We start from the raw sequence: 16,278 nt of genomic DNA, 5'->3' as shown, positions 1-16,278 counted from the left end.
CTAAATTGTATTTTCTTTCCTTAGCATACAAAATCTGCAAAAGTAATCACTGTAAAAATGGAGGAACATGTATTGAAGAAACAGATGGACAAAAATGCTTATGTCCATATCCATATGGAGGGCTCGTTTGTGAAGATAGCCAATGGTGTGCAGAAGGAATGGGCAAAACTTTGTGTTCTTCAAATAATTGCCAATTTAACTTCACTACCAATGTAGGCTACTGTGAGTGTCCTAAAGATCAGTATTATGACTACGCAGAACGTTCATGTGAAGGTAAGGGAGATTTGTTACATTTCTTAATTTACAATGTTTCTTGTGCTATCTTATTTTGCTTAGCAATTCTGAAGCATCATCGTTTATCACGATTTTTTCTAACGTCTGGTCCGTATGCAGGCTGTCCGTATATATCTAACAGTTCATATTCTTCTCAGATTGATGCGAACGAAGTTGTGAAAGTATAGCTTCCAATTTTTATCTTACTCAGGGTATGCAATCATAAAACGTAACATAAAGGGGTTGTGATGCTGACAGCAACATTCTACCGCAGCTTACCACAGCTTGAGCACATGATCATGGACTTCAGAATATGCAGCAAATTCCCAAATGCTGCTGGAGAAATTATTGGCACATGCCACAGAAGTATTTACACTGTTTTTGGATTAGAATAGTTGCGTTTCACACTGACATTAATGTGCACACAAGGGCTGACTGAAACGTTTTAAGATATAAGGTATTTCTCCCGCCTTCTTGGCATGCCTTTATGGTGTGGTGGTCTGCACGCTCAGCGCGTAACTGAGAGGTCCGTGGTTCGATTCCCGGCGAAGGTATTGCATATTTTTCATCTTGCCTGCTTCTCAAAAAAAATCCTAATATCTCTGCAGTGTCGCCCGAACTAAAAGAGTGTTGGATGATGATTCTCCTCACTCAGGATTTTGCGATTGAGTCCTCTAAAAACCCCATTCGCCCTTTAAATGGAGGAGTATATAAGGTATTTCTCCCGCCTTCTTTGCATGCCTTCGTGGTGGGGTGGTGTGCACGCTCAGCGCGTAATTGAGAGGTCCATCGTTCGATTTCCGGCGAAGGCGGTTGCTCCTTTTTAATGCTTCCAAAAATACCTAATGTCTCTACAAAGACTGTTTTTGTTTTTCTGTCCTCATAATTAGATATAGCACCGTGATACTAGGTTTTTGTAAACGTTATGTCTCCGTGTTCTTTAACTTGCAGCTGGAAAATCATAGTCTTCATAATTTAGTCGCTTAAATTGGAAACACCCGATGTGTTTCATTTTTGTCTTTAAAATATGTGAGAGATGAAATTGAATTTCGTGTTAAACTTGGGATGAGCGGTAATGAAACGCTTGAAATATTACTGCTGCATATGGTGGTAAAAAAGGCCATTCTTCAGATTTTCAAGCACTTCAAAGATGATCACATGAGAGTAAATGGCAGATTATTCATTGTGGATACAAATATTAGTATTGCCTTTTAATGCCGGTAGGTGAAGGAGGAATATTCAGCACTGCCAAAGATTACCATAATATTGGGCTGCTGAAAAGCATATAACAATGTCTCGAAATCAGGATATGTGCACTTTTGCTTCAAATACAGTTTCCCATTCAAAGATATTGACTTGGGACACACACCAGTTTAGTTGAAGCAACTTAGTCAGCAGTGAAACGGAATATATGTGGAGAAGACTCCACAAGCATTCAACAAAAGCCATTTCTAGGAAGAGCTTATTATTTGAAATGAGAAATATTGTCTGCTACTTTTAAATTTATTCAAAAAATGTCACATGTGAACAAGCTGGTCATTGAAGGATATGTTTCTGTGCTATCCGAAGAGAAATATTCCTTTTCTATAATTCAAAAACATTGTTAAATTAAGTATTTAAAAATTTCCAAGTGTGAAGTAATTAAGCTACATTATAATCTGAAGGGAAGAAAGCATCAATCATTACTTCTACATTGATTTAATTTTTAAAGCATTCGAAACAATATCTTTTCAGGCATTCGTTTGAGATCTACATGAAAAGAAGATTCCAAAAGAATGCCTGAAAAGATATTGTTTTTAATACTTCAAAAATTAAATCGTTGGTACCAAGAGAAAATCCATCGACGCAGAAATTGATTGCCGATTCTTTAAATACATCAGTAGCAACAATAAAATAAATTATAAATCAAGAAATTATAAACCAAAATTATTTTTTTAAATAATGCTCAGCAAATTTTGCCACGGCATGTTGCTCAACGCAGAACTATTTGCAGAACCCTGTAGTAAAATTATTCTGCAAGAGAAGCTAATTGGAAATATATCGTGACCAAAATTTACAATCCCATTTTCGACAATGCAAATAAAGTTTCAGTATATAAAAAATATGAAGCGTGGGAAAGTAATATTAATTGAATTCAGCGTACTATCAAATGAAAGTTTTCGTCCTATATTTACAGAAGAAATTGAATTTCTTTATCCGAATGACTGAGTGAAACTTCATCAAGACGAAGCAACAAGTTACACTTCGGCAAGTATTACTGAATTCCTTGAAAAATTGAAGACTTTTATAGATGTTGCATATATACATTTTCAACGTATTCCTGCCAGTCTCTTGATGTCCCATGTATGGATTATGATGTATTTGATATCTTAAAAGACCTCTTTCTAAAATCAAACCCACTACGACTGACATATTCTGGAAAAAAATGTAAGAGTAGTGGAAATCAATACCCCGAGAAATTTTACAAAAAGCGCTTCTATCATGGAACTCACAATGCTGACTAAAAATGTGCAAACATTCTCTGTAAGTTGAAAACTTATGCCTTAGGATATGAGCTGCTTATATTGTGAGGTTTAGAAAGCTGAAGAAAATATTTTTGTTACTTTTAATGAGATCAGAATTATATTTATGTAGTTTAATACTGGCAGAAAAGTTTACAGAATCAAAATCTACTATCAGTACGCCATATATAATTGAGTTTTGAGCTACTGATCTCGAGCGCATTTTTTTTCATTTGATATTGGATATTGGTAAGTTCAAATCATATAAAGCTGCACGTGAAATATAAAAAGTGTTCATTAATATTCTTATATTTCTTCATAGTTCTTACTAACAAGTTGTTCTTATATTTACTACGTTAGAGAATACTTATATTTCTTCATAGTTTTTATTAACAAGTTGTTCTAATTAGCATTATTCGCATTCTTATTAGCATTATTAGCTTACTGCATTAGAGAATACTCTTCTAATCTGTAATAAGGAGTCAAATAACCATGATCTTCTGTGCTCATGCCTCCACTGACTGCCTCATGCAGAGATGTTTCTTACAAAAGCATGTAGACTAAATGCATTTTACATGGCAATAGCATGCTTTTCTGCAAGCATCTTCTTTTAAAGGGTAAAACGTACTGAGACATTTCACAAATATTTCTAGAATGATTTTCTGATCCGGTGAAAGGATTTCAAATATTGCTCGATTCAACATTTCTTACTTCTGCTAATAAACGGATCAAATATCTATGAAAGGCATTCCAAAGGAAAATGTGATTTATCACAGCTTAGCACTACATGTCCTGTTACTGCTAAGCTGATAACAGCTAACGAACTGATAATATTAATAACTGATAACAGCTAATGCAAGATGCTTTTAGGAATGTCACAGCTTCATCCTTATGATGTACTTCTTTGTTCAAAACATTCTTGCAAAATGCTTGTAGGGCAGCTCTATTCGAAATGTAAAACGTTATTACCTCATCACCTTCGAAACAGCATCCATCGCAACACACACACATTTCTAGTATAATGTCTAGCACAATATCTGTCATAGGCAGGCCGTTGCGTCGTTTTGAGTAGCTTTAATTGACGAAACTTTGACTTTCTAAAAGTACCTTTACACGAAAGATCTTGTAAGGTCAAAAGGTGAGAAATTTGGCCAATAAGGTAGTTGTGGCATGACAAGGCAGTTTTAGGTAAAGGAAATCCAGGCTTCTTTATTCAGGATCAAACATCATACCAAACGGTCGAAAGATATTTTAACTCGTTTGCACTAAACAAACTACACCGTCTCAGATGATGCCATTCATATATATGTACATCTCCTATAAAGAGCACGAAAATCCCTTCGGACACAGCTGCAACAATTGCAAGTTTCGCACATATGGCATGGTTTACCCATGAACCTTTTCAATAAAGAAATGTCACATAAACTTAATTAGATGTCAAACTATTTTTAAGTAGTCATTCTAATTATTATGTTTTCTCGGTAATCCTCATACCAATCTGCAATGTAAAAGTTTATTTTAGTACATAAGTGCAGAGGTTTACGAAACCGAATTATTATATTTATTTTTAAATGCTACCATTTAAACGCTAAGAAAACTGTGTTCAACAAAATTATTTTTAACTATCAATGCTGTTGTTTTGCATCTATCATGCATCGATTTATTTTTATATTAAATTATTTCTCTTGCACTTTAGTACACGCTGGCAAATGCTGTAGTATGCAATATAATGCAGACTTTAAACATCTTGGAGCTGTTAAAAATAATGACGAACATCAAATTTATTAACGAAGTAGTACACAATATAAGAATAAAAGTAAAAGATTTTGGTAAGCTACAATTGCTGGGGCGAAGAATTCAAGTCCGAACGAAAGTTCATTTTGTCACATGACCTGTAAATAGGAAGATGAAGATTTATATTGTATGAGTCACGCATCACGTGACCTAGAGTATGTGCTCGCTTGAAGAATGACTCACGCCATCTGTTACAAACTTAGTTTAATAACTTTATAGCAAAATGTATTTATTTCTAATGTTCGGATTTATTGTTTCCTATGCATTATTTTTATGTAAATAATGTTATGTAAATTTTATATTAGTCTATAGCACATTAATTAGTATTCATGACTTTCTAATATTGCAGCCAAAATGAATTTGAATTGCATTATTTCTTTTATAAATAAAACTGTATCTCATATACTGTACTTAACATGCATCATAATGGCAAATGCGCATCTAAACGAGAATATCTTTTAGAAGAGTGCTTGCTTATGTCTAAATATCTCCTTACTTTATCTTCCAGTTATAGATAAATGCCCCTTGATGACAACAAAGTGTCGAGGAATCAATGAAGAATGCAGGAATAGTGATTGTCATTGCAAAGAACATTTCAAAAGAAACAGTGAAAAGAAATGCATTCGTAAATATTTTTGTATCCTATTCTTATTCTCATAAATTAATGAATTATAATCAAGAATTTTAACGAGTACTTTTAATGAAAAATTTTAAAGAATTATAGTCAAGAATTAATTGAAGACATTCTAAATGCCTGAGGTTATACCGGTGAAGTTTAACTATGAGCTAATTAATTTCTGATCAGATTTTTATTAATTTTCATTTTGAATAAGATTTATAGATTTTTAAACATTTCTTCTAAGTAAAATTAATTACTTTCAGTGTATTACGAATATTAATAATCATAAGCAGCCATAAATAATATTAATCGCTACAATTATTCGGATTTCGAAGATTCAAGGTTATGTTACGGAGAAAATTAGCTTGTCCCGTTTAATTTCTTTAATTAATTTGTTTAATTAAACAATGATAAATCACATTACGCATAAGTCACATGATCTCTGATGTCATCAGAATGTATCTCATTTAAAATCTGAATTCTTCCAGATTTTTTTTTTTTTTTTTTTTTTTTTTTAATTTTCCTGACCAAGTGTTACTTTACCGAAGGATTAAAATGGGGCGAGATAAACTAATGAACATTTGAATAATGTCTTCGAAATCAGATGAAATAAAGATTTCTTCGTTTTGCGATGCATTAAATATTTGCAACAAAAATTCCCAAATCCTATTAACAATATTTCACACTAATTAATAGTACTTTTCGAAGGAGAAAAAGCACATAGATATTGGAAAGCAAAACTTTACTTGCTAGAAATTATACTTTTACGTATAGTAAATACCATATAAATCTATTTCAGCTAATTTCTGCGAAACAAAATCAAACCCGTGTGGTGAAAATGGATTCTGCGAAGATTTGTTGGATGATCCTGGCAATGTGAAATGCACCTGCAAGGAAGGTTATTTATTCAACGGCAAAACTTGCGAAAAAGGTAAGACTTAAATTCAGAAAAATTTAGCAAAAAAAAAAAAAAAAAGGCTTCTCCTGGAATGAAAAAGATACTTTAAATTATTATCAGTTTTCCTTCCAGGACAAAAAGAATCATTAGTTTCTGTACCATGAAAATTTTACAATAAATATCTGTTTCCTTAAAGTTTCATTATTCTTTTTATTAAAAAAATGTTATAAAATGTTATATGGTTTATAAAGTAAGCTAAATATTTCCGACCAAGCAAGTGAAATGTTGTATTTAAATCTCTTTGAACAGATAACAAAGTGCAGTTCTCAAAAATTTATGTGTCCATCTAGTATATATGTCAATATTTTACAGAATGATTACAATAAAGCTGACAATAAAGAATAAAAATATTTTTTCACACTTTCTCTGTATTTTTAGTTAACAAGTGTGATTTACCAGGAACTCTAGGATGCTCGCAAATCTGCCATCCTGCAGATGAAAGCTGTGACTGTAGACCTGGATTTTCCCTTCACTCTGATAATAAAACATGCAGTAAGTTGAACTTTGTAACGAGATTAATTATATGGGTCCAGAATAATTTTTAAAGCTGTAAAGATGATGTTTCACTGCAATGTTTTATTTTGCAGTAAACGCATTAGTTTTGTCTTTACATAGCAGTAAAAAACACGGTGCTACTTTGGTAGACGGTTGCACGGATTTTGGCGATTTTTTGGCGATTTTTCTTTTGGCGAGCAATACAACTTATGGTAAACCCATTGGTGGATAAGTTATTTATGGTAACCGATACATAACTTCCGTGTTTTAAATATTATTTATGGCTTCTAAATATTAAAAATCAATTTAATTTTACATTTTTATTTGAAATAAAAATTTTGTTGTTTATAATATTTTATATAATTTTATGCTGTTGATGATATAATCAATGACGTCACCTTACTTAAAAAGTAATTGGTTTTATTAATATCTATAAATTTAATCTAAAGTTTTAAACATTTTTATGGCTGTTAAATATTAAAATACAATTTATTTTTGCATTTGTTTTAAAAATGATTTTATTATGAATGATTATTTAAATAATTTTAATTCTATGCGTGATGTAATCAGCTCCCTGATTGGTTACTGAATATTTGTGCATTACCGCGCCATTTTAAAATTTTATTATTCATCTCTTCGAATTCGTCAGATTTCAAATGGAATAGATATCTTCGTTTCGAAGACGAATGTTGGTATTGGTAATTACCAAGAATTATTGGTATTGGAATAAAAAAATTGCCCTTTGAGACCTTATTTTGGCCAACCTGTCTTTCCTAATCAAAGATTTATTTATAAATTGTTAATAGCGTCAGAGGAAATTTATTTTAAATTTTTGGAGGAAATGACTACTTCTTCAATGAAGTGCGAGATATGTGGATAACAGATGAAGATGGTTAAAAGAGACGATTCAATTATGATTTTGATTTTTTTGTGGTACTTATCAATAAACAAGAGGTTAAATTACTCAAAAAATGTAAGTACATATTTTTCTTTTATTTTATAATTGTATACTGTAATTTTTGTTAAAAAAATTAATACACTATTTTCAAAAATTGCTGAGATAATTATTGTTACATATGTTTTAATGTTAATTATATTTCATATAACGTATTTTAAAGTATTTGAATTTAATAATTTTATAATTCTTTTAAAAGTTGGTAGGATGGTTTTTAATTTGATATTCAATTTCAGTAATATTTTAATCTAATTAAACGTTGGCACAATGTTTTTATAGCGGTGTTTTTATTCTTTATTTTTGCTATATGAAAGTAATAATAGCCTTACTTTAGTATTTTATACTCATTGTAAATGTATTGATTTACACTTGCCTGCCATCTTAAAAAACAACATTTTCAACAAAAAATTAATCCAATTACTTTTAACGATATTTAATTTTTTTTAAGTTTCGAATACTTTGCTATGCGTAAAAATGGATTTTTTTTCAAGATGGCTGACGATTGCAAAAATCGCGCCGCCAACGTAAATCGCCAAAAATCCGTGCAACCGTCTACCAAAGTAGCACCAAAAACACTTAAAGGAAAAGCTGAAAATCTTGTTCATGCGACATAAGATATTTTATTTATCTTTTAACCCTCTCAGCGTTACGACCGGAAATTTCCGTACAGAAGGTTGCTTTCCACATTCATTATACATGAAACTTTCTGCTAGCTTTTAATGTATCGGATTTCAGTTTGGATGTATTTTGGAAGAAAAGGAATCAAGGTACAAAATGAAAGAGTCATTTTTTAATTAAAATCAAGAAAATATCACTTATTCGTCACATTTTGAGGAACTTCAGGGCTACCCTGAAGTAACCCGTATCGCTCAGAAAGAAATCGTAGTACTTATCCACGCACTAATATAAGTCATTTATGGGCAATATATTTCTTAATAACGTTTCGCACTTAAATGGCAATAATATAATAAAGAGAAGCTTTTTGAAAAAATTATTTTTTCGCATCAAAATAATACAGACATCTATTAGAGGAATATTGGCATACGCTGAAAAAGACTAACATAAATAATTTTTTCGCATCAAAATAATACAGACATCTATTAGAGGAATATTGGCATACGCTGAAAAAGACTAACATACGCACTTTGAGAAAGGAAATAAGAAGCACAGGAACATATGTCCCTATTCTGTACGATAAATCCGTGTGTATGAATACTCAGGTCGAAAATATAAAATGTTTATATTTTGATGGTACAAATAGGAGCAAAGCATAACACCCTCTCCCCTCCTCTTGTTGGCCTGGCTTGGATTATAATTTATTTTAAGTATTTTAGGTAAAACAAAATGTTACTATCTATTTATGGACATTTTATTTTTTCGTTTAAAAGTAACTTATATTTTAACGTTTAATTATAATATTTACGACCATTTTACATGCATTGAACATTAAGAATAAATGAATCTAGATATGTTTATTTTGATAGCACTTGAAAACAGAATTTCTAAAAGAAACAAATAATTTTTAATGTATGCTCTTTGTTTTTTATCAGGTCATTATCTTGCAGATTTTATTTAAAAGTAATAAACTTACGCCAGATTTCTGATAAGTTATTTTTAGCAAAGTTTCACCAAGGTAAACTGAATTAGTCTTTAGAGATCTGTAAGTTATTAACACTGAGTAGCCACTTTTGTAAATTATAATATTAATTACTCTGTAACTTGATACTGAGAGCGTTAAAGAGCCAACAATTCTCTTAAAATGTTTTTAACTATTGCAAAAAATATACTTACAAATTTTTAAACCCGGTTAATAGTTGCTATAATTTACGCTTCTAATTATGTGTATTATGTATCTTTAAATACCGCAAGTGCTTGAACGAAGAATACCGAATTTGGCGCTATATAATAAAGCTCTATCAAATTTTAGCACATAAATATCGGAATAATTACAGATTTTAAATATACGTCCCTTCTATGTTTTGTGAAACAATAGCAAAGCTCTCGGCGTTCACAGGTACATCCCTGAAAAAACATAATTGTTATTGGATTTCAGAATAAAATAGCTTTCTGAACCTGCTTCAAGTGACGGCGTTATGGAGCTGCTTTATGTTAAATTCATGAAAAGGAACGTTTCTTCTACGGGAAATTACGTTGTTTCCAAAATGTGTACAAATAAATCCTTAAGATAAATGGTCCATTCTTGCTCAAACCATTGCAAGGCTAATGCCAAATTTTTCGCATGGTGTAATCTTTTTAGATTCCTCAGAAATAATATGGTAACGTTTTTTCTGTGCTAATTGTGCCATTCAATAACTAGATTTTCATTATCATCCTTAATAAAATATGAATCAGTGTCTGGGTACTAGACACTATACTTGACATTATTTTGAACTAACAAAAGAGGAGTTTCTGCACAATGATATCCGCCAGATTATAGTCAAACGTTTAGTCTAGAAAACAGTTTTAAGTTCATATATTGTGTCTAATAAAACTTATGTTTTGAACAGTGTGAAACTGATTGTTCATTGGTTCATAAATTCATTATATGAATATAACATTTCCTTCAAAAAGCGGATCATTCAGGAATAATCCTTGGTCGTAGCAGGTCGTAGTACAACGCTTATAAAAATCTAATCTAAATAGGCTTCCAGTTTCTTTCCTTGCATTTATTAAATGTTTTTAAATCAATATCGTAAATATAGCAGCTGTTTCTTTTGTAAGGAGTATTTAAATTTTATAATACTAGTTATTTTAATTTTGAAAGCCTGTAGCGTCAATAGATTAATTGGAAGCAGAAAAGATGGTATTACAGAGGTCCGTAGTTCGCCGGGAATCGAACTACGGACCTCTGGAATACCGGCCCAGCGTGCTACCATTACACCACGAAGGCACGCTAGGGAAGTGGGAGAAATACCTTATATCCTCTTTTTAAAGGGCGACTAGGGTTTTAGGGGACCTAGTCGCCAAATCCTCGGTGCGGAGAATCATCATCCACAACCCTTTTAGTTCAGGCGCCACTTGTAGAGTCATTAGGTTAATTGGAAGCAGAAAAAATGAAAAAATATGCAACCGCCTTCGCCGGGAATCGAACCACGGACCTCTGGAATACCGGTCGAGCGTGCTACCGTTACACCACGAAGGCACGCTAGGGAAATGGGAGAAATAACTTATAACCCTTTCCTTTCAATTCCTGTTTCCCACTTACAACTTCCTACCAGAATGAGTTTTTAGAATCGTTTTGAATGCAAATGAGTTAGAAGTAGTATTTATTAGAAGTTCAACTAACTTAGATAGAGAGTGCTAGAAGTCCTTAGTGGAGCGTGTTTGCTTTCTGGCTGATCCATTCTTGAAGGCAACGGTCGGTCGTATTATACTTGTCTAATGATATTTAAGGGTCGACTACGTTAGATAATTGTGTTTAGCTTCGCTTAAGTTTAGTTTAGTTAACATTAGATTAGTTTCATTAGTTAATATTAGATTAGTTTCATATCTTCTTATTTTTAGTTTAAGCCCGGGTAGAGGCTTTTCTGTAAACCCGAGAAAAGACCGCCTCGGTATTATACATTCGGTATTATTTATTCGAGTGAATAAAAGAGTCTTTTAACCCTTCTCTAGTTTACATTTTAGTTATCTGACTTCAGCGATAAGTCGCTATGTAGTTCATCAGACTAGTCCCATCTTAACCTAGACAAAGTAATTAAGGAACATCACACTTTTAACATTCTTTTTATGGATGCCTCTTTAAGATTTGCCCTTAAAATTATCTCTCAAGCATAATTGACCTCTCAAGCAATAATACTGGATTCTCGTTTATTATGAGTTATGTATCTATTGCGCGATCTTTTAACCCTTTGTTGCATACAAAAAATCTAGAGAAGTTAAAACGAAAATGTTTTTTTTTCTACTTAAAATAACCTTAGTAATAATTTAAAAAATTTACTTTATTCAAATTTCGTTTTAAATAATTGCTACAGTTTGTTTACTACAGTGGACAGCATGCATATACGTACGTGCATATACAAATTTCTTCCCAACGATTTACGGTCATCGCATTTGAAATCATTTCCTGCCTTGTTTGCAGTGATCATTATCATCTTCTAAACGGTATATCTACATATAGATCCCCCAAAATACCTTCATTTCGTCGATTGTGATTGAATTCATTTTGATACGATTTTGTAACCTGTACCTATTGGATTCAAAAGTCAAATGTTCTAGAAATTCCTCGCCAAACATAAACATTTCCAGTGGTGTTTTGGCTTGATAAGCAGTACGTTTGGGTTCCAATTCACTCTTTTCGGTAGATCTTTCTCTACCCACTATGCAATTTCCTCAAACTGTCATTTAAAATAAAATGTCTAAAATTACTAATTGTGAATAAAAAATGGCAGTATAAGAAAATGTAAGCAATATTATATAATGTTTACTATGAGGAATTGTACTAACTTGGAAACAGAGTAGCAGATATTTTCCAAATAGCAATGCTTTACTTAGTGATGCTATACAGCCATCTATTTTCGACAGTTGAAAATTCTAATAATATAGAATGAATAAACACAGGAATGGAAAAAGTTAAGACATTTACAGAAGAATAAACAAATTTAAACTTTTGTCTACTAGAGTGGACATGATGCAACAAAGAGTTATCAGGTTCAGTGTTCCTCCTTACTTGCTTGGGGAACATTAAATGACCTGACTCGGAACAGGGAGCTTACTAAAGCTATGTTCAATAAATGTGGGAAGTAGACAAGATACACAGGTAGGGTATACGAAACCCTTTATTTTTCTCTCTTTACAATGATTTCAGGACTTCGGAATACAGAGACCAACCACTTGTGGTCTGAACGTAAGAATATAAAAATATTAACTAAACTCTAACTTAACTTTGGAATAATAAACAAGGGCCTACGTGGAAGATTGGCCGTATATTAACAGGAAGCCGTATGTAGTACAGAGAACTGTTAACACTAAGATACGTTTAAAATTATCAAGAGGATTAAACCTCTGGCCTTGAAGGCAACCAGCAACCTAGTAAAACTGCAATGGCAAGCGGCCCGCTCCTAATCACTCCTTCCTCTCTCTTGCTTGGCAAAAAGCCACAACTTAAGTACTTGGCGTTCGCAAGACAAATTTGCATAAATAAGTTAAAGCTTTTAATTCTGGCCGGAAGTAGAAAATAAGAAGTGATAGTGAAGATTTAAAATAAAATAAACGTTAGTAAAACTTAAGATCCTTACAGGGTTAATGATCATTTTTATTGGGGCTACTCATACGTTTCCGCTTTTTAAAAACTTTGCTTCAGATGGAACTTTTTAACAATGATTAGCGTTATAGCATGACTTACTGGAAAGGATGATTGAAATGACTCTCAAATTACAAATTAAACTGTCAGAAACTTTTTTTCTATTTAACTGAGTTTGTAGAAATCAAAATTATTTTCAATAGCAAATCTTTCTCCTAGGTTATTAGAACATGTTTGTCTTAGCTAAGCTTACATTTGATGAACTTGCATATGATTTTAACCTTTTAAGTCATTAACATATTTCTTTTGATTTTACAGGAATTTCTAAACCTAGTAGTCAATGTAAAAAGAATAATTGTGGAGTTGGACTATGCGTAACGACAGGAGGACGCGATATCTGCATTTGTCCAAGAACGCACAAGGCTAAAGGATTAAAATGCATAGGTATATATGATTCTGAGATTAAAATGATATCATAATCATGCTCCGGTAGAGAAATAAGCGAATCTATCCAGTAACATGTAACTTCATCACATAATTCACCTTAAATTTGTATCTTGTATGAGTTTAAAATAGTATCTTATAATGAATGATAGTTGAAATAAACACATAAATTACAACTGAACAATAATTAAATTGGCTTTAGTGAAATATACACACAATTCTAATACATTCAATGTGCGCAATCTCTACAGATCGTTCAACTCCCTTTAACCCCGAACAGTGTTTTTTACATGCATTTAATAGTTTCCAAATGTATTACAGAAAACCAATTGTTAAAATCATTTATAATACAGGTAGCTTTACACCTTTACTTTACTTTACTCCATAGGCAGAACAGCTAGTCTATTTGGAGATGTTGCTTATCAGACAGTTTAAGTCCTGCCAGTCATTCTAATTTTGTTCGCTGATATATCACTATATTGAAACAATATGCATATCACGCATTTTTCAAGTTTATGTCATTTCTTTTGACTGCCTTTAGCTATAGCAGGATGTCATTTAGTTATTTAGCAGATTGTAGACTGCAGAAGACCTATTTCAGTGCATTTTTGGATACACACTGAAATAGCGCTTGGAAACTACAATCGAATAAATAACTGGATGGCATCTTGCCAGTATAATAGCTAAAATTTAAGTGATTAGGGATAAACATGTCGATTTATATGCATTAATTACATAAAGCAGTTTTCCTCCCATTGCTGGGCTCTAGGCCTTTATAGGCGTTGCTGCTACAAGGGCCGGAAACGGTGATCGTTTGATTACGGAGGCACCAAATAATTTCACAAGAAACACCACCATTGCCTCCTGTGAAATGACGAACAAATTACATCCATGCTTTCTCCGAGATTCGGTTAGGATTGGTTAGGTTATTTAATTACGGCAAAGTCTCGAGGGATATCTGCCTAAGGGAAGGGATGCCTTCGTGGAGGACTTTCTAAGGGAAACTGGCTCGTATACACGTTACACATGGGGAAAACCACGGAAACACCCATGCAGCCAGCCCGTTCGCAGGATTCGAACCTCGGACCGAACTACCAGTGTTCAGCGACTTTACCGCTCGGCCGCTGGTGGGCCCTGCGAGATTCGAACAATGGCTTTTCGGAACGTCAGAACAGAGTCACTAACCACTTTCACATCTGGGCAGCACTTAAGGTAAAATAAGTGAGCGTAAATGAATAAGCTTTCAAACAAATCTGATCTCAGACGAACTATACTGAAAAAGTAACAATGTTGGATAATTCACTAAAAGGATATAATTTAACTCGAACGTAAACTCGAAATTTTTGAAGGCGAACATCAGTCTTTACGCATATCTCTGCAATATAAAATAGAAATTTCATAATGTTACCTTTTAATAATTAAGTAAAACATTTACTAAATTTTATTTTGTAAACAAATATTACTACTTGAAGTTTTTAATAAAATTAATAACAATATTGTATTTTCATAATAATGTTCCGGCGTGCGGCTTAGTAATAGATTTAATGCACCCATAATTTACAATAACTAGAACTTTAAACACAAAGCAATGTAAAACCCATTTAAATAGCGAAGCTCTCACAAATATCTCAACATTCCGAATTCAGCTCTCAACCATCAATTGAGAGCAGATGCTCTCTCCGGTTTTATATAGTTTTCACACGTCCACCAATTCCATTTCTCGAAATTACTGGAAGGCATGCTGCTCAAACTTTATAGTGGATAGTGGAGCCCTATTGCGATACCGAAGGGTCAGTGTTCCAATCTCGGAGAAGGCACTGATAATTGTAAATGTATAATGTTTTTGCGGTATGGGGGTACTATAGTTATATGGCGACCCGAAAATTCTCTCGTGTGGTTTGGTGGTAGGGGAGAGGGGTGGGAGAGCCTTGGATCCCCCCCGGAGTGCTTTTCTTCAAAATTGGGATAGAAATAGAAGACCAACTTCCTTCAGGCTTAGGAAACCGTTCTTCCATGAAATACATGGATAAGACAGCAGGAAAAACAACAACTGGAAGGCATATGAGGGCCGTATACAGCTATAGTTACATAAGGTTCAATTACAGTTATTCAGTTATAATACCTATTACAGTTATACAGAGACCAGACCAAAATGTCGCGAAATATCTCCAAGTTTTTCGACTCCTGACGATTTCTCGCCTTATTTGGAGAGAAAAATTTCTCGAAAAACGCCATTGCCAGCTTGGCGATATCTCGCCAATGTAGTGAGATAACCATTTATTCTATGTGAAATAAACTTGCCTACGTATTCTTGCTTTTCCGGCAAAACTCCACTTCTTTAGATTTTCATGTAACATTATACGAAAATACCACCGATTAAATAAAATTATTTACATATTCCTAACAATAATAATGTTAATGTTTTAGCTTTTTGATAATGACAGTAGTACAGTCTGTTTATCATAAGAAAAGCTCTCGTCAGTTAGTCTGCAGCTGTCTGTTGCCATAGAAACGAGCTTTGATCAATTTTTCCATAGGGGTGTCTTGAAGATTTACTTTTCACTTTGCCATCTTGGCGCATTTAAAGATGAATTGGCAACCCTTGGTTCATCCCCATTTAAAATGTACTAGCGATGTTGCTATAGCGACCCCCACCCGCCAGATACTGTGGCGGGTATTATTCTTCTCGTAGACATACAGTAAGACATTTTGATAATGATAATTTTGCTTTTCTTAATAATATTACTTCTAATAAATTAATAGAAGGTCATTTCGTTTTTTCAGAATGTCAGTTTTGTCAGAATCCATAAGCAATTATGGATTTGTCATTTAACTATAGAAAAATATAACTGAGAATTATGATAAAGACTGCATAAAATTTAAAATATAAAGTAACGAAATTTAAAATATGATGCTTGCATTTTGGAAAGAAATCTAAGCATTTGCATCTCATTACTTTCGTCAATAGCTAAGCATGGGTATATAGAAGTGTAATTT

General features: G+C 32.8%; 1 protein-coding gene across 1 annotated transcript in view; it reads left to right on the top strand.

Annotated features, from left to right (window-relative positions):
• LOC118201492 (uncharacterized) overlaps positions 1–16,278 on the top strand; it is a 419,621-nt gene that overhangs the window by 355,420 nt on the left and 47,923 nt on the right. Inside the window, exons 22-26 of the mRNA XM_085827141.1 lie at positions 25–273; positions 5,077–5,193; positions 5,987–6,118; positions 6,524–6,637; positions 13,156–13,281. Of these exons, the coding sequence (XP_085683267.1) occupies positions 25–273; positions 5,077–5,193; positions 5,987–6,118; positions 6,524–6,637; positions 13,156–13,281 (738 nt within the window). The remainder of the gene's footprint in view (positions 1–24; positions 274–5,076; positions 5,194–5,986; positions 6,119–6,523; positions 6,638–13,155; positions 13,282–16,278) is intronic.

Source organism: Stegodyphus dumicola, chromosome 11 (genome assembly GCF_044657685.1).
Source record: "Stegodyphus dumicola isolate Sdum_Otavi_A_Nest chromosome 11, ASM4465768v1".
Classification (NCBI taxonomy): Eukaryota; Metazoa; Arthropoda; class Arachnida; order Araneae; family Eresidae; genus Stegodyphus; species Stegodyphus dumicola.
Note: the sequence above shows the minus strand (reverse complement) of the source record. Positions and strands in the feature narration are given on the sequence as shown.